The sequence below is a fragment of the Cheilinus undulatus genome, linkage group 11, assembly GCF_018320785.1.
Source record: "Cheilinus undulatus linkage group 11, ASM1832078v1, whole genome shotgun sequence".
Lineage (NCBI taxonomy): Eukaryota > Metazoa > Chordata > Actinopteri > Labriformes > Labridae > Cheilinus > Cheilinus undulatus.
In genome coordinates, this window is record NC_054875.1 from 39,616,853 (window position 1) to 39,635,972 (window position 19,120).

Sequence of the window (19,120 nt, forward strand, 5' to 3'; positions counted from 1 at the left end):
ATAACTTTTAAAAACATTTTCTTGACTTTACTGGTTCAAAAATGGCCCAGTCAGGTGGTTTAACAGCTGCATTCTGTGCTGTAAATGAAACAGCAGTAAATAAAACTATCAGGCTTTGATGGCACAGATAATACTTTTTGAACATGAACAATCCTTGTGTGTTGAAGTCTTTTGACAAAGATAATACATACGATATTGTCTGGCATAATTGCTAATTATGAAACTCTTTGAAATACCCAATCATACCAAACTACAGAGGGTCTTTTTAAGTATTTATGTCCTGATTTCTAAATTAACTTAATACAGGGAACTCACAGAGTTCCTGGTTACTCTACCACTCAAAAGCAGCATGACATAAACATTTTACACATGATGTAGTTTTAATAAATGTAATGACTGTAAAGACAGTTCCTCAACATTAGTGCGACTACAGGAGTCTGTTCAAACATTGACAACGTGTTACTTCTCAGAGCAAACAAACAATTTCATGTGTCAGTAATACCTGATGATGCTATGAAAGGTACAAAATGGAGAGGACAGACACACATAACAATCACAATGATGTCATTAAAAGATATTTATAAATGAGTGACCTGGCCAGTACAAGAGGAGTCATTAGAATCTGAATGTAGAAAACAGGCTTATCAGTTCTGGTGATGTGCTGCCTGCTACGTGGACGTCCCGTTATTCTCAGCTTGCTGGGTTTGTAGCTGTATCCAGAGTTCATGATAAATATCAAACAGGTCGAATATGTTTAAAGGAAGCTATGATCAATAAGCTGCAAAGGTCCCCTCCTTGTCTTTCAGTATGATTAGTCTGAATCTTCTGCTTTCCTTTTATTGCTTCAAGAGTCGCGCTCGAGTTGCTGTAATTCCTCTTTCAAGGCAAGAGCTCGACCCAGCTTTTCCAACTGATCCTTTGTCGGCTCTTTAATTTCCCCTGAGTCCACTTTCTGCTGCAGTTCCTCGACTTGTCGCAGCTTCTTTTTCAGGTTTTTGATCTTCTTGGCCTTTTCAGCTGCTGCTGTGGAATCATCAGCTGCAGAGACAGACACTGGTGCTGCTGTCTTGTTTGAGGATTCCCCGCTCGCTGAAATTGACACATTCTCGACGGCATCGCTCACAGAGTCCACATCCACATCCCCATCCCCATCTCCGTCCCCGTCCCCATCCTGGCCCTGCTGCTGCTGCTGTTTTCTTTTTTCTTTGCGTTTCATGTTACGTTTGGCGGACTTTGAGAGACCGGCGGTGTCGCTGTCTGCGCAGCCAGGGATCTTTTGCTGCTGCTTTGGTGGCGCTGACTCAGGTGGGCTCATCCCAGGTGGCAGGTCTGGTTTGCTTTTAAAAAACTTCACATATTTGTTTTCATAGCTGAAACAGAAAGAAAGAGAAAAATAAAATGAAAATGGCCGTTGATTTTCTCAATTATCCTGGCATCTGTCATGAATTAAAGAATCCCTCCTTCAGGAACATCAGGATAAGGTGATGCTCCTAGTTACCATGTTTTAAAAAGTTGCAATCTCTATTATTTCAATGATTGTTACGATCTTAAAGTACTCAAGCTTAAAAAAAACGACAGTAAAAGATGCAATAGAAAAGAATGATATCATCAAAAATTGCAGGCTAGCTCCTTGTTTATATTGCAAATATTTTGAACAGGCCCAGTAGGAAGGTAAGAGCCACACTTACACTGGTACTTCTTCCTGGGGGACATAGCCATCCTTCACTCGCCGTGGTTTCCTCCATGTTCCATCAGGTCGCTGAGTGGCAGCAATGTATTTCCCTGCAGAGCGACAGGTAAAAATCTTAGCAAAATGCTGATAATTCATTGCATGAGTAACCCTGCAAATTCTAGGTCAGCAGACCCTTAAATCCATCCTGTCTGCTGTGGACTCACCTGGACATTCATCAAAACCAAGACGGTTAGAAGTTTGTGAAAATGAGAAAAACATGAGCGCTGGCAGCCTAGTGCAGACAGAGGGTCCCACCCATTTTTCCTTGGAGCCCCCTTTACATGTAGCTAACAAAAACTGAGCGCCCTGGGACCTGGGAAAAAATAAGTCATACATTGCTGTCAAAAACTGATAGAAATTTGGAATTTTGTTGATAATATTCTGACAGTAAAGGCCTAGTAATACTTTTACTTGGCAAATGATCTGTATTAAACTGTCCAGGGTGTATGTATAACTAGTATTTTGGTAGCATAATAATTTGAACAATCCAAAAGCAGGCAGAGCCTCAGCCCCCTGAGGTCTTTGGCGCCTCCCCTAGGGGGCCTGGACCCCAGGTTGGGAGCCAGAGTCCTGGCAGTGGATATGTCTGCATGTTCCATGGACAGAGGCTGTTGTCCCCTGAGCCAATTTCTCATTTCCTATTTTCCAACTCTATCCACTGTCTCATCTGATTAAAGCTGTAAAAGCTTACTGCTTTAAACTTCAGTCAGTTCAGCAGTTTATATAGAGAAACTACAAACCTTTGCTATACGTGTAGGTAAAAACAGAAGCATGAAAAATTGAGATGTGGTTAAATATGCACATTATTTGATTTAGCCAATATTTCATAAGTGGACATTTAATGCATTTCAACAGATATTGATATCAATAAATCCATGTAGTTGAGATCTAAAATGTAACTCCTCATAACACATTTTAAAGTTGAAGGATGTACAAATAAAGAAACTTCACCTGAACAAGGTTTGTTGGTCCTTCCTGAATCTCAAACTTACATACACTCCATATAGGCTGATATTTACAGGTGGTAAATATCAGCAAAAATGCTCATATCTCTATAATTCGTATATTTTTCAACAATGTATTTAGTACTTCTGAGTGTTTCAGGTTGAATAATAAAAAAGGTTTTGTGCACTTTTGAAGGGCTGCTGTAACTTTTTCCTACCACCAGATGTCACTGCACATCTTAACTTGAGACTAAAAGGCTCAACAATAAAAACATAAAGAAAATACTTCACAAAACATCCCTTTCCCATCACTGAAGAGCTGTATACTGTGTGGGCATGTTAATTGTGAGTTAACCTCATCAACATTAAATACAACCCCAGCTTAAGGAGCATTTTGGCAAAAATAATAATGTTGTTAAACCTGCTGTGAGGAAATTTTGGGTACCCCCCTTCCCTTGGAGAAACATGTCTTAGTGTTTTGGTATTTTGTTGTCCATTACTTTGTCCTGCTTTCTTCTATAAAATGTTTCAAATAAAAGGACTGGTCCATTTAATTACTTTTATTCAATCTACACCACAACATTCACAGGCATTAGCTATGCAGAATTACTCAGCCTTTATTCTAATGGTCTTTTCTTTATTTTATAGGTCATAGAGGTACTCATACTAACATTAGCCTTAACCTAATGGTAGCTAACGGGTTATCAAACATGTTTTTTTTTTACATGAAATATGCCCTGATCTCCCACTCTCTGAATTTTAGTATCCATTGTCCTTGTAGTTGCTTTTATATTGAAAAATAATAAAATAAAAACAGTTAGAATCTCATTATTCATAGGACAACTAACCCTGACTGTAACAGCATGGCATGATAACAATACTGTGAGTGTGATGTTGCAGGAAAGAGGACACGTGGGAATTTGGTCCCTTCAAGAAGTTCCACATCTCAACAGGAACCAACCCAGCCAAGCTGATTAGCTTAATGTACATTTATTTTTGATACAGGTGCAACAACTGTGAAAATCAGGGCTGGTACAGATGTTCTGTCACTGCGTCCTTTAGTGTAGGACTTTCATAACTATCTCTTATGTTTGACCATGAAAACAGATCAGCCCTTGTCCAACAGGTTACTGTCTTTGCCAATTAAAAACCTCCTCTCTGATTCAGCAAGTCAGTAGTTTACTAGCTTGAACTGAAAGAGCATAACAGACAAAAGTATTGACACTTTTTATGCCTCATCATTTCCCTACAGGTGGATGTCCGTTAGCAGAGCTGAAATCAGCTGATACCGATGTGGAAACCCATACACCAGTGCATCCTTTTTAAAAAAAACAATCATGCAATGAGCTCAAAACAATTCTGTTTTGTGATTTAGAGGTACCAGCTACATTTATGAGGACAAACTCCACCTGATGTAATTTATTCAGAACTCCTCCTGACCTTACTCTTAATGATAAACATTGTGCAAAGTCCCAGTGATGTACTCATACCAGCACTCATGTAATGCCTCTTATCCAATCAGAACACTTGGTTGGGACGATGTGTTGTACAACATGATTAACAATGTCACTGTATAGTAAGTGTTAACAGTAGGTGTTTTAATACAAGTATCCATTAAATGGAGCATGTGTTCTATTTCATAACAGACATATCTGCTTTGGCATATAACACAGTTACCCAACAACAAAACTGTGGCTAGCAGAAATACTGAGTGGCTAGTGACTTTGCAAAACCACTAGCTACGGTGGCTGGTGAGCAAGAAAAGTTACTGTCAAACCCTGGTTGTAGTAATAATGTCTGGTTCTATAAATTTACACGGTACATCTAAACACACCATTTGACACCACTGTCTCAAACTATTGGCAAACACTGATTTGTATTCTCCTTATAAACAATAACCAAGAATAAACATGAAACCACTACATTAGGGATTTGTTGTAAAAGCTATGATAGTTTCTTCCTGTGAAGTATCAAATTTAAACCCACCGTCCACTCACAGCAGTTATATTTCAGTAGCGTTCAGTCAGCTTCTGTGGCAGCTGACTGGTCGTTTATTAAAACTTAAGGTAACTAGCATGGTTTAAACTCTTTAAACTCTAAATTTACGTAGTTAACGAGGGGAGGGCGGCCCTAGCTGCAGTATATATCCCACACTATTCTCTCGCCGACAAGCAATTATGTGCGGTAGCTACAAGCTAACTAGCAACCGTGCAGGGTCTTGCTTTAGCCGTTTGAGCTAAACTAGCATTTGCCAACTAGCTGCAAAGCGAAACATCTACACCAACAACGAAGCGGGCTGCGTTCACGATCAGGATTTGGGAGGGGAAATAACCCTGTCTGCCTTGTATGTGTTCGCCGTTTAAACATGAGGACTGTTTTCATTCAGACAAAGGTCTTGCACATGCATTAGCCTTACCAGATTCATCTGTAACATAGGGGGTTGCCATTTTGGTGTAACGTGTTGATCTGCTCCCCTCAGTCTATCAGTCCGTCGCTGTTGAAGTCTCCAAACGTGCCCTCGCTCACTATGATCTCTCGCTGCAGCAAAATAAAACTTTTTCAACGTTTGCCTCTCTTGGTGTGAGAACTGTCATGGCAGCTTCTATATACAGCTATAGGGGCATAGACTTTCTGTGGTGCGGGACAGCTAATGCTAAACAACGGTTTCTTAACTGTGAGTACATTCGGGCGACGCTAGGCGGCAAACCAAGCGAACCTTTTAATTTGACTTCGGAAATGACGACGTGGATAAAACGGGTTGCCAGGTTTTGCTAAATAATTATAAAAAGCCCGTTTAAATTGGTAGCATTGGCGTATGACAGCAAGATTTTTGCGATTATTTATTATTTTCAACTTTTCCTTGCACTTTGCACCATTATTGTGTTGTTGTGCTGTTTTCACATAACAAGACAGTTGTGTTAAACAGTTTTTAGATGCTAGGTAACTGGTACTCTGCCATAGGTTTTGCTTTAACAAATGTTCTATAAATCAGTGTTTCTGGCTGGATTTCTGAAAAAATGTTACTGAATTGTGTGTAAATTAGTGAGATCCTAGTTAGAAAAAAAGGTTATCCTAACCAATGTCATATTGGGAGGTATTAATTTTTGTCCCTCTTACATGTACTAGAGTCCATTTCAACATCTCTAATGAAGACAGCGCTAAATGATGTAACTGTAAGATGTTGAGCTCTTTTAGCTGTATTTTATAAGAAAGCAGAGCAGTCAAAAAAGCTCAGCTACCATATACATTCTGTTAAAACTATCAGTATTGAATGCAGAAGATATTTTTTGTTTCTCTCCAAGTGAAACCTTACAAAAGTACCACATGCTGTTTTAAGATAAGCACAGCAGACATTACAGACCATGTAGTCAGTGGTACAACAGACGTTATCTGTCTCTTCCTGAGATTTCATCTTGCTTTTACCTGTTAGTGTTTATTTAGTGTATTAGGACAATCTGATCTACTTTTTCCTGATCAGTTCTTAACATGAAATTCACTTAAACCTCATACTGATGAATCTGAGTCAGAAATATGTTGTTAATGTCAGTGATGGAAACACTCTTGTATAGAATGTAAAAGTGTTAACACATAAGGCACAAACTATATATAACACTGAGTAAATTCAATGTCAGTTATTCAAGATCCAATATATGAGACAAAAATTGTTCATTTATTGTTATATTTCTTGGTGGACTTTTTTGGGGACAGGGACTATAAACCAGATTTTTTTTACAACCTGATTTAAACACAACCATCTGATCCTGTACAGATGTTTATTTTCAGTTTAGAAGAACTTTTTAAAATTAGAGAAACTGTTTTGCTGAAGGGAGTTAACATTATAAAAGCTTAAGTCTTTGGCTGTTTATGAGTAATAGGTCTTCTGAGAGAATATATTTAAGCAGCTGTATTTGCTGAGCATCAAAGAGAATAATACGGATTTTATTATCTATAAAAACAACTTAGAAGACATGCACATAAAAATTGAAAAGAAACACAATAATGCCCTTAAAAATCTGATATTTAAAGTTTATTGTAGAGCAATTTCACTTGTGACATGAAAAAGTTTAAGTTTTATTGCTAGTTACTAGCTTACACTTAATCCTGAAAGGCTCCACGTGGATTATACAAATGATGTGGCAGGTTTCCTTTGTCAAAGCCTGGAAACATATTTTCAGGGCTCAACTGCGTTAAAGGAGGGTTATTCGAATCCAACCTGGCAACCCGGCGGAGCCTGGTCTAGGAAAATATTGCCCACAGCAGACTACTTGGCAGTGAAGACGGCTGGCGGTAGGAGCTGCGGTAACCCGTTACCAGAATCTGCTGTGCAGTTTTCTTGCCAACACCAAGTACGTATTTAATTTTGTGTTGCCTCTAACATAGATAATTAATAACTGCTCTTAAAAACGCTTTAACATTTGCATTGCTGTTCAGTTGAGAAGCAAAATGATGGCTAACCGTACAACACCATTGAATAATAAAAGCCAAGCTGCTAGCTAGCTTTGGGTGCATTCAAAGGTCCATCCATAAAGAAAACGTTTGTAGTTTTGACTATTTCTTCTCATTTTCAGATTTTCTTTTGGGTATTTGACATCGTTGAAAGCAACCATTTATGTTCAGCAACGCTGGGTGTTACAAAGCTAATCACATTCTGTTATATTAGGTAATGTTAGCAAGCTAAGTAACGTAAACGTAACCTCCGGACTTTAGACAAATACATGAAATAACGAGCTGATTTCAAACTAGGCACCCTGCCGTGCAAATATAAATACACCCAAAGGGTGTGATTACAACTTGTAAGAACTAACATTTCAAACAGTCATGTTTCATAATTAATTCACACCGCAAGGCAGGGGTTTAGTTAGCTAACATTCACACGAAGTTGCCTCTTTAGTGGCTACTTTAAATGGGTCTAACACAATACTATAACTGTAAACTTTGATATTATATTAATGATAGTCAAAACAAAATATAGATACATGTTTGACACCACGACAAAATAGAAGTCCCAGGTACCAAGTATTGTATAATTCCTTTTTTTTTTAATTTAAATAACAAAATTGCAAGCAAATTCCTCCACACTGTCTGAACTGCACGGATACTAAGGCAGTGCTTCGATATGTGTTTGTGCAATTTACACAGAGATGTCCCTGAAAATTGATTATAATCGACCTTTGAATTTAAATGGGCCAACACTGCTCTTATTCCCTCTTTCTCTTTGGGCAGCTTTTGGTAAAAATAAGACCGAAATCTTGAGCTTTTATGTGAGATTCTACATTGTCATTACCTTTCCTTCACACTTAAATGAATGAAGACGTTGGCAATAATTCATTACTGAAATATTGTCTAGTATTTTTGCAGTCTAGACACCACTTGTTCTCACTGGGTTGAATATGACTGAAGAGCTGTAGCTTTTGCTACTTAATATTGCCATTTATATACATATATATATATATATATATATATATATATATATATATATATATATATATATATAAATGACAGATTGTGTCATTTCAAAATTTTTGGTATAAAAAATGTCATCAATCACATTTATAAGTGGTGAATCTCTTCATCATAAGTAGTTAGTTATATTCATATGTTATAAGAAATGTTGACCAGTTGCATACATCTACAAAGCTTATCTTATATTAAAATAAGGAGACTAATATGAGTTTTGGACCACTTACTTTTCAATGCTACTTTTTTTTCACTATCTAAAATAGAACTAAAAGTTGCTAGATAAACATGCACATTAAATGATGTGGATCCCAGTTTAATTAGCAAGTGTTACATGGAAATAGAACAATTTTTAGAAAAATATTTCTTCAAATAGGAAGGTATTGCTGCATTTTTGATCGTATGTGATGTGTTTCTGTTACAAAATAATCTCTTGGTTTCCGCTTCAATGTTTCCCACAAAGCCACCTTCTTTTTAAGCGTTTTACTTCTTCAAATTTAAAGAAACGTTTGCAGCCCACAGTCCCATTCAAGTGCTGCTGAGTTTGCACTTCTTCCTCGCTGCATCACTCAACACAAGTGCACCTGGCTCTCTTGCGGATTCAAGCACCATCCCTCTTGATAAACATTAATGCATCCTTCTCATGGTTGCGTGAGTGCCCTGTTGCAGTGTCACTTGTTGATTGTCCTTGTGTGCATTTGGTGTCTTTAAAAGGTGTGGTGGAACCAGGACCGTGGCATGCCTGAGTCCCAATCAGGAGGGTGTGGGGTTGTACAGCTTTTTAAGTTTCCCTTTCTAGAGAAGAAGGCCAGAAAGAGAAACCGAGAGGAGGAAAACAGCTGCTAGCCATTAAAAACCAGGCCAGTTTGCCATAGGTCCGGTTGACACATTTTGAGGCTAGAAGGGTCATAAATGAAGCAGACTCAGTTTTGGCAGTAGTCTGAGAGAGCTTAAGGTATCAGGAGAGTATTGATTGCTCAGCAGGGTGATGACATCTTTTCCAAGAGGAATTCAGATTATTTTAGATTCACAGATGTTACTTTCTCCTGCTTTAAAGTAAGAAATGGCAAACATCCTCTTTTATTGGAGAGTTCTGGTACAAAAAAAGCATTTCTGTGCTTGTAAAAGCTATTAATTTAATGCATCTTTAAAGGGCAAGTCTGGCATTCTTAAACCTGGGATATAATTTCATAATTTTTCACAGAGTTTTGGAATTTCTTCAGTGACTGCAGTGAAACATTTGCAGAACGCTAAACCCAATCACACTTATATTGTTCGTCTTAGTTTCTTGGGGGTTTTTTTTGTGACCGACCAGCTCTTTACTCTTAACATTACCCAAGTATTCGGATCAGCTGGATAAGGAAAGTCTCTCTGCTCTGAATCTCCTCTGACGTCGTCTGCATTGTTGGCAGACTCATTTTTATCCACGTTGCATCAATTTCTCCCTCTTGGACACAGGCATTGCTTTTTTTGACGCCTCTTCACTGCAGTCGAGTTTTTCCTCTCCTGTGTTTCATCTTGAAACTTCTTTCATATCGTTTTAGTCATTTCACATTGATCAAGCATTACATCAGCTGATAGATACGACAAGGAGCTGACTATTTCATGTGCACTTTTTCCGTCTGTTAAGCTTGGAGATGTTGTTGATTTTAGGGCTGAACAATTTTAGCCAAAATGATTATCATTATTATTTTGATCAACGTTATATCTCAATTATCATCTACAGTTATTTTACATTTTGAGCTCTTTTGTACTGTTTAAGATTTGATTTAAAAACCAAATATTTTCTGCTACTCATCTGTTACCAGGGCTGGACTGGGACAAAAAACAAGCCAATATTTTGGGCCAATATAGTCTGATATTACAGCTGGTATGTAGAGCCACTGTTGGTTTTCATAATCTATCAGTTGTAGTACTGGCAGAAATTTTCAAACCTGTCAGCATTGTTCTGATTCCAGTACAAACATTGGAAATTATCCAGTACTGCTGAAAATGCCGGTATTGGTATCGGCGCCTCTTACTTTTTTCCCCTCTTGAAGCCATTGTTGAACAGCAATGGCTGCCTTTATGGAAGCTTTTCTAGCAAGCCTAGAAGCTCAGTGACTTTTTGAGTACTTTATAGATTAAACCCACTCTAGTAGAGCCAATAATTAATGTCTTTTATCCATTTTTGATTCTTTATTATACTAGCTTGAAAGCTGACGGCCATATTGTTTCCCAGATTGCTTTGTGGGGGGATGTCAACCAATGGCAGGTTGTTTCATCATCACGTCATGTTCTGTCAAACTGCGCAAACTGGCCTGAATAGTGCACAATAGAGAGTAAGACAGATGGAGAGCCTGTGATGTGGCCCTCTGTGTCATTATTTTAATATTTTTTAGTAAAACTCAAAATGATTAGCATGAAAAAAAACTTGAAGTGTCAGAGCGGTTGTATACTGTGTTTCTAATTTTTGATCAATGTCCTGAGTTGGAAATGGGTGGTGATACAGTAATAGCATATCCTGGGGTAAAGATAGCCATGGTATAGTTTTACCAGCGCATACGCTCACACGCGGCTGGCATCACCCTATGGTCTTCCCTTAAGTCAAACATTGTAATGTGATCTGGCAATGTGAGTTAAAAATCACTTAAATCCTTCTTACTGCGTGTAGATCAGTGATGAGAAATGATGGAGTATAGGTTATTGATGAGGTGCTGCTGTAATGTCAAGCAAAATTAAACTATCAACAGGTTTTAAAAACATTGAAACAGATGTAAATCCCTTTTTATATGAAATGCAGATGACGTTTATCAGTGCCTGTTGGTTATTTTAGGCTCTAAAGTAGTCTGTAACTTTTTATAAGCTTCCCCTAAAGCGAACTCACGGCAGGATGGAGCTCACCAGGCTGCACAACGCAGAAATAAACTATAATTAAGGCCAAACTTAATCCATTTAGAATCACACATAACATTACTTCACATTCTTTAAAACTGTATGGTATTATAAACCATGTTTTTTTAATAGCTTATAAACATGGTTTTTAAACACCCAGTGGTAATACTGTATACCCCAGTAAAATTTGGAAAGGTTTGACGGTATTTAAAATCAGATCCTATTCTGAGTAGTTTTCCACAGCACAGTGGGTCCAGAAAGTTGACACGGGTATCGAACCGACACTCTGAATCAGCTGATACCCAAGGCTCTGGGATAGGAATCAGTATCAGGAAGGCAAAAAAGGTACTGGAACATCTCTACTGCCAATACCGTTAATTGACTTTTAAAGCAGATATCTGCTGATACCAATATCATACCTGTAATGTCTTCATACCAGGCTGTCCACTTTGATGACAACAGTCTCTGTACATGCGGCGCATGGATGAAGTCACTAGACTACCAGTACCCCTAATTAGCTGAGTTAAAGCCCAGGGGGTGCAGAAGACATAAGCCATCTGAAGTGAAAAAGTTTGGAGTATGAGTCAGAATGTTTGATACTGTGATACTTTTTGGTACCGCATTTTGAAACTATACAATTTCTGTTATTCTGAAGAAGTATAGAAGCTTTAAAGGGAAAAACCGAACATTGTTCTGATCTTTCGTCATATTTTAAAACACTTAAAGAGAGAGTATGGTCTAAATTGAACAAACACTTTGGCAAATTTCCTGTAATGAAATGCATTGCAATTTTTGAGAGATACAAACAAGTTATCTAACATCTAATACCTAGAACTTCTATCTTCGCTTCTGTGGTATTAAAATGGGTATCAAAGTTGTTTTGACAAGTAATGTTCTGGTATGGTGACACCCCTACAAGGTACAAATATCTGTTTTAAGGTGCAAATGGTTAGAAAATAATTACTGAGGTTAATTATGAGGTTTGCTGGTGAGGTGCTTAAGATTACAGTCATTTTAAAATCAGAAATGTGTGACAGATTTTCAAATTTTTGGGCATTTTTGGAAGTAAATAACTTGTAATAATGTTGGTGATACTGCAAGTTGGCTCTCTTTTAGTGCAGTTTTGTAGTTCAGTAACAGTAAGGACCATGACCTAATGATATTGAAAGCCATGCTAATCCATGTCAAAAGGCACACAGTCTAGAATCTCTCATTTCCAGTTGTGACTCTGACTTCATCTCAAACCATTTGTGCCGTCAGTTAAAGTTTGGCTGCAGTAAAACCGTAAATACCTACCATAGCTGTCAATCATGCCTATTAAAACACGTCAGTGAGTGAAATGTTTGGACACAGAGTCATCCAAAAAGCCTCAACTATGAGGGCATTGTTGATGTTCTGTGTTACCCTTATAACATTATCACCACTCTCCCCTCCTGCTGAGAACAGAGAAAGAGGAAATGCCCTTTAAAGATGTGCGCCTCTAACTTTTCTTCCTCCAAACTAAACTCAGCATTTCTGCCAAGGACAATATCAACTGCAGACCTTTTTTTTCGAGAACGCTCTGCCAGACAGACAATAACTTACTGAAATCTGTTTTTCATTTCTAATTTATAGCCCGAGGAAACAGATTTCAGTTGATTTATATTCATATTTTCAGATCTAACACAAGTGCAGATTTGGTAGCTGTGCATTTTGCACCATGACTTGATGCAATCAGTGTTTGTTTTATGCATTTTAATGTTAGTGTTTTGGGGGATTTTTTTCTAGAAATGTGCATGATTACAGCTATTAGATGTTGTTATCTTAGGAATGCCAAAACTCCTGTCTGCACGGCAAATTCACCTTTTTAGGTATAAAAGGACCCTCTTGCAGTATAGGTGCAAATATTTAAATGCAGATGTTTTTCTTCCCGCATTCTAAATATCTCCATCTCCTGTGTCTGCTTATTTTAACACTTTTTTTTTCTTCCTTCTCCCCCACAGATTTGGATCGACTCAGTGGAGAAACAGGAGGAAATCCTGAATCTTTGCCTAAATGGTGAAGGCCTGATCTGATCCTCATTCTTCCGACCTTCCTGCCAGATAGTTAAAAGCCTCGCTGGCATCTTTTGTAACAGGAAGAGCTCAAAGTGAAAGCTTCCAAACAAGGAACCCATATTCAAACAACAGCTTAAGCTTATTTGAAGGGTTATTACAGTCTAAAGAAGTTTACAAACCAAGCATTTCCTGGACACCTCTGTGTGAGAACATGGCAAAGAAGAACAGCCAGAGGGGTAAGTGTTTGCTTTGTTAACTTGCTGATAAGAAATAAGCAAACTAAAAGTCTATATTTTTTTTTGCAAATATTAGTTTATAACACACATTAGTAGCAGCATTTTTTCTTAATTGTTAAAGCAAGTAAAAGTATGCCTAATTTTTTGCCTGGATTAAATGGAGTGCTATATAATCCAGGGAATAAACCACACATTTAATCAATTTTTCCATCTAAAAAGTTAGCTGCAACCAATATACCAGTGCAACTATTACACCAATATGAAGTGCTAAGACATGTACATTTTAATGACCCCAAACAGCCATCACCACAATGAAAGAAACCAGATGTCATTGAAAATGTACTCCCAGTCATTGTATATCACAAGCAGCTGCTTACTGTTAACAGCAAGCTGTGATACAAAGCAATACTACACCAGACCGGTGTGGATGGTGCCACTTTTTACCATCTTTTCTCCCTCATTTTGTCACAGTTCTGCATTTGAAGAAAACAGGGGTGTACTGATTACTGTGTAAAACTTTTGGAGCTGTGTTTTTGTTTCAAAGACTCCTCAATTAATCATGATAAGTGACAGAGTAGTTGGCAGAGCAGCCAGCAGGCTGTGTGCCTGTACTTCACAACTATCACCGCATGCTAACAGCTCAGCTACCATATTATAGCTAGCAAAGGTTTAAACTCTGGTGCACATGAACTGCATGTGGCTTCTTCTGAATTGGCTAAATGCAATGGAAATTGTCACATAGAAGACTATTTCCTTTATACCCACTGCTCAAAAATAGATCTACCGGTGCAGCCTATGATCTGGATTTTAAGGTGCATTAGTAATCCATTTGGGCCATTATAGTATATTGGAACTCACTTACCCGCCTGATATACGAGCAGCACCCCATTCATCATTTCTGTCTCTCTTAGCTTGATTCAGTATTGCCACATGTTGTGTGCAGTGAAGCCACTGGCAATAAGAATTAATGAGGTAACATTAGCCATGAGCTAAGACGTTAATGGTGCCTCTTTAACAGCTTTTCCCCCTCATTCTGTCATAAACATGCCTTTAAAGGACGTGGTAATGTGCTATGTGGCAGATTAATCCTGTGGTGCACTGGTTAGATTAAAAAGACAACTCCATTCAAGACAGCAAGTTACAAGGGAGTTGTGATGTATCACTTGTGGACAAGCTGTAATAACTGGCTCTTGTCGTAAATGACTTCTGTTTAAAGATGGTTTCTTTTTTTTCTCCATTTTTTTGTTTTAAAGATATAAAAAAGGTAAAATGGTACCGAACAAAGAGCTGTTCAGGAGCCAAAAGACTTTTTCTTATTAAACTAAGTGGTTAAATTTGGATTCCTTTGTCAGCAGCACCAGAATGAGACAGTAAATTTAAAACTAACATTTGTTTTTTATCAGTGCAGGCTCACAATCCTGGTCAAATGCCTCATCCATATTCTATTGAAGCTGCCTGTTACTAGTAGACACTGTAGTTGTTCTTGATGACTCATGCTTCGCTGCCACCATGGTCAGAACTATTTAATTTAAAATATTTTGATTTAGAAAATGGGTATAAAATGCTCATGTGGCTGTGTCTGAAGCACTGAGTGATGATATTCAGCTAAGGAATGTGGAAGTTAACCCGCAAAAAGGATCAAAAGCCTGTGGTGCTAGCACTGCTAACTTAAGCCACATTTTGCAAACCAACTTTGCATCATTATGGTGTGACATTGTTTTACCATTGCAATGTGAGGCTGGGTTTGCAGAATGTTTTTGGCTTTGGCCTATTCGACTGAACACACTTATATTTTGCATTTAATTAGATGGAAAATTGTTCAACTAGGAACATCACTAGCTCTTGTAACTGAGCTGAGCAAAATAGTGCAGATCTTCAAAAAGAGCTTGAATTTCCATCAACCCAATCGAGACTACATGGACATCAATAAAGCCACGTTTTTTTCTACTATCGGAATACCACAGATCATGTCAGGGTGGTCTTAAATGTGTGCCAATGCGTGTTGCATTTACACAACCAAATCAATCTAGATGAAGGCATCCCAGACCACCTCTGTGTGCAGCCATAGTTATCAAATATCAAACTGTTTTCTGTCTGCATTGAGATTTACCACTTGGTATCAGTGTGCCCAAAACAGACATGAATCCCTGTTATGTATGTTTTAAACAGGGTGTATGATTGTAGTCTAACAGATGGCAGTACTGTAAACTAAATAGTTATATAGGAAATTACTGCAGACATTTACAATGAAATTAACCTACTTTCATTTACATGAAAAACACTTTTACAAGGGCCCCATATTCCCTCCTTTACTGTCTTGTCTTTTTAAGGTCGTAGATTAACTTTGGACTTTACTCTGCTGCTCCACACTTAGCTGTTGGCTTTTGTTGATCAATTTTAAAAAGAAAGGTCCTCATTTATTCCTCACCTTCACTCAGCTGGTGATTGAATTGACTGGTTTTATTCTGCATCTGATAACAGAAACCCCCAGGTCTTTCAAAAGCCTTCACTAGATATTAGTAATTTAAATCAGATGCAGATTTCAGGCTGTTCAGGCTAAGATGTGAGGAGTTTTTGTTTCTTTGTCTTTTCACAAGTTCTTGCCTTTTTGTGCTGGTAGCTGGAGTGGCTGTGCGCACAAACGTCTAAACACAGTACAGTGTGCAGTGAGCTGTGCAGTGTTTCCTTTTTTTCTTTTTAATGCAAATGATGCCTACAGAAACGAATCCATCTATTCCCAACTCATTTGATCAGTTGAAGATGTTTGATTTGTTTGAGTTGTCAGCCTTTATGCTAGGATAAATGGCTTCAAAAGTACAAATCTGCCATCGTAATATGATTTTGATACATAGACGTGGCTGACTAGTCTTTCCAGGAAATCTCCGTGCAGATGTCTGGCAGTTGTTTTGTTTTGCAAATGATGTGCTACAGTGGTTTTGCAAATGTGATTCAAGACCTGCCCTGAATGGATGATAGAGTTCGGATTTTGTTGTATTTTTCCAGATACGTCTGGAGTTGTGTTCGACACTCGCTCAAAAATGGTGATGTCCCAGGGTGGAACAGCTGAGAGGATGAAGGAGAAGGTAAGGAACCTGCTGCACATGACTGGACTGAAGGGTTAAATTTACACATAAAATTTAAAAAATGTAATATCAAGGGCATCTTATCTGCACACAAAGTAAAACATTTCCACTCTGTGTTGGTGGTTTTGTTCCTGAGCGTTGACGTTCACTTACAGTACTTCTGGACAGCAGTTTCACAGTGGGCTGATATTTGGCAACAGAAAACATGAGAGGGCAACTTTTAGGAGCATGAGCAGCAGTTAAAGTAATACTAAAGAGAAAATGACTTTTTATATTTATTCCTGCACTGATTGGCAATAATTTATCAGCATCTGTAACAATACTGTGAAGTTCAACAGTGAGACACCTGAGATAACCTGATATCATGAGGTGTTTTAACTGTATTGTGCAATCTTATCTGAGACTTGTCCTTTTAAAAGCTGCCAATCTATAAGGGAGCAATTGAGGGTAAATGAAACAGCACAGTTTATCACTATGGTGCCTCAATAATGCCATAGTGGGTTATTTTTTGGGTTTGTTCTCTATTATTTGTAATGGGTTTTGAGCTGCATCTATGTTTTCATAATTTTTTACTCTTCTATTTATTTTTCTAAATAAATCAATAGTGGTTTGACCTACAAGTCATCACAAAAGATCAGTAATTATAACCAAAAGCTAAAGGTTGGTGTTTTAACCGAATTTTCCTTGGAGTTGGTCCAAAATCAAATCAGAAATTTAGAAATATTCAGAAAATTTACTCTGAGGCAAGAAGGAAATGGGTAAACTTCATTTTGATGAATCCAAACGATCCTAATTCTGCATTTTTTCCAATTATTGACCGGCATATAACTTCTCTTTGGTGATATATTTACTTAATACGAGACAGTCTCACTATTAGTTCATATTTTGAGCAAAATGACCCTAAGTAGCAGTATTTACAATTCCCAAAAAAGCTGAAATGTCTTCTTTCTTGGACATGATGTGTGCTATAAATCAGTGGATTTCAAACTTTTTTTTTCTCCCAGGCACTCCTAAGATGAAACCAAAATTTCATATCAATGTGAAATAGCCTCCTTTAACACACATTGTGCTATCTTTAGTTACTGTGTAGTAGTAACAACATATGTTTGTTCAAATTCCCAAGGCACACCTAGACTTGCCTCAAGGCACAGCGATTGAGAACCACTGCACCAAAAAAATGAAAAATAAATATAAGCATTCATGAAAATATTTTGTTATAGCATTGGGATTGTACACATTAAGGGTTGACCTATATTGTTTATTCAGGGCCATGTCAGTACCTATTGTTAGTAGTGCATGTGTCCAATAATCAATCAATATGCATTTGTTATGACAAACAAAATGCTCTTAATGTGACATATATAAAACTGTATTTTAAGAAATTAAGAAAAATAGATGATTTAGTATTAGCTCTGTCCACATGAGAAATAGCATAGAGCGATAAAGTAGCAGCAGGAAACAGGAAGAGATGCCGTTCACTCCCTGTGTCAGTGCCACCCAGGCCTCATTGTTGATTGGCTGGTAATTGTGACATCAAGCCAGTCAGATAGTGTTGTGGGCAAGGACATTAGGTGAGACTTTATTGAGTGAAAACAAAGCCAGAGGAGAAGACACGTCTTGCAGTGAAGTCAAAAGAGCACATCTTTGAATCAATAGATTTTGGACAATTTTCTGGAAAATAAAACGCCAATACTAATTATCATCTAAATGCTAAATATCAACATCAATAACCAGCTGCCGATAACTGGTCTACCCCAAGTAAACATCTTTCAAACTTTTTAAGAGAATAATTTCAAGCTGTATGTTGGCATCATACACTACATAAAACATGGTGGCAGTAACCATACTGGAAATCCTGACTACCTCGACTTTTGTCTATCTGGAAACAGGAAAACAGTTGAAGTTAAGGTAGGCCTTTCCCTTCCACTGAGTGCCAGGAGACCACTTGTCTGTCAAATCAGCAGCAATCCCAATTATGCAAAAGTATTTACAAAAAATGAGATTTAGAGACAGCGTTATTTTACCAGGCTTTATAACACACGTAGTTTACCCACACGTAGTTTGTTGTAAGAAAGCTATAGTAGATAATGAACTGTGAGCTGCTACAAAGGCACTTCTTTAAAATGTTGCTTATTCGGCCTGTAAAATAAAGGTTTCTTCTAGGTTAATGTCCAGTTGAAGAAGAAGCAAATGAATAGAGCTTTCCTTCTTACAGAGCAGTATGGAGAGCTTTTTCATTCCCCTGTTTAACTGAAAGGATTGCCTATGACCAGTCTCGGCTACACTCTGCTGCCTTTTTCCTAGCTTATATTTACATATATACAGCTGAGACTCAAAGTTTTGAAACCATATTGCATTCTTTTACCACAGATGCACCAATAGTGAAAATCAGGACTGATACCAGATGTTTAAAATAACAGTTTGGCCAATGCTGATACTGATACTGGTGTTTTTTCATTACTCCCACTGTGCCAACATTTTCTCTTGTGTTCGACAAATTTACCTCATCAGCTTGTCCAACGTGTCACTTCCACTGCTTAATAAAAACTCCTCTTTGAAACAGTAGTTAGGTGTTCTAGATGGCAAGATTAAATTGATATGCCACAACTGGTAAAACTTGCCTTAATTATATCTGTTTATGCCTAATTATTTTCCTATGGCCAATGTTTGTTGACTTAACAGGGCCGACATTGGCCAGTGCTGATGCTAAACTGATGCACTGGTGCATCCTTAACTATAACTACTGCATACTTAATAC

General features: G+C 37.8%; 2 protein-coding genes across 3 annotated transcripts in view; one reads left to right on the forward strand and one right to left on the reverse strand.

The window, feature by feature from the left end:
* Positions 1-375: 375 nt before the first annotated feature.
* On the reverse strand, positions 376-5,363 carry pym1 (PYM homolog 1, exon junction complex associated factor). 2 transcript variants are annotated; one of them, XM_041798541.1, is made up of 4 exons: positions 5,093-5,363; positions 1,897-2,045; positions 1,689-1,782; positions 376-1,370 (listed from the first exon to the last, which is right to left on the reverse strand). In XM_041798541.1, exons 2-4 carry the CDS (start codon positions 1,949-1,951, stop codon positions 845-847), a joined length of 675 nt encoding a protein of 224 aa, XP_041654475.1. In that variant the 5' UTR covers positions 1,952-2,045; positions 5,093-5,363; the 3' UTR covers positions 376-844. The 2 variants fall into 2 exon arrangements, with proteins under 2 accessions (XP_041654475.1, XP_041654476.1); XM_041798542.1 differs by lacking the exon at positions 1,897-2,045.
* Positions 5,364-6,889: 1,526 nt separating this feature from the next.
* The window catches only part of spats2 (spermatogenesis associated serine rich 2), a 35,667-nt gene continuing 23,436 nt past the window's right edge, over positions 6,890-19,120 (forward strand). Inside the window, exons 1-3 of the mRNA XM_041799358.1 lie at positions 6,890-7,022; positions 12,990-13,279; positions 16,283-16,362. Coding sequence (XP_041655292.1) covers positions 13,255-13,279; positions 16,283-16,362 — 105 coding nt within the window. The 5' untranslated portion in view covers positions 6,890-7,022; positions 12,990-13,254. The remainder of the gene's footprint in view (positions 7,023-12,989; positions 13,280-16,282; positions 16,363-19,120) is intronic.

Coding starts and splice junctions, on each gene's coding strand:
- pym1 (XM_041798541.1), bottom strand. CDS start 1,951: ATGTTTTTCTCATTTTCACAAACTTCTAACCGTCTTGGTTTTGATGAA. Junction 1,783..1,896: donor TGGTTTTGATGAATGTCCAG/GTGAGTCCACAG, acceptor GTCGCTCTGCAG/GGAAATACATTGCTGCCACT. Junction 1,371..1,688: donor CCCCAGGAAGAAGTACCAGT/GTAAGTGTGGCT, acceptor TTTCTGTTTCAG/CTATGAAAACAAATATGTGA.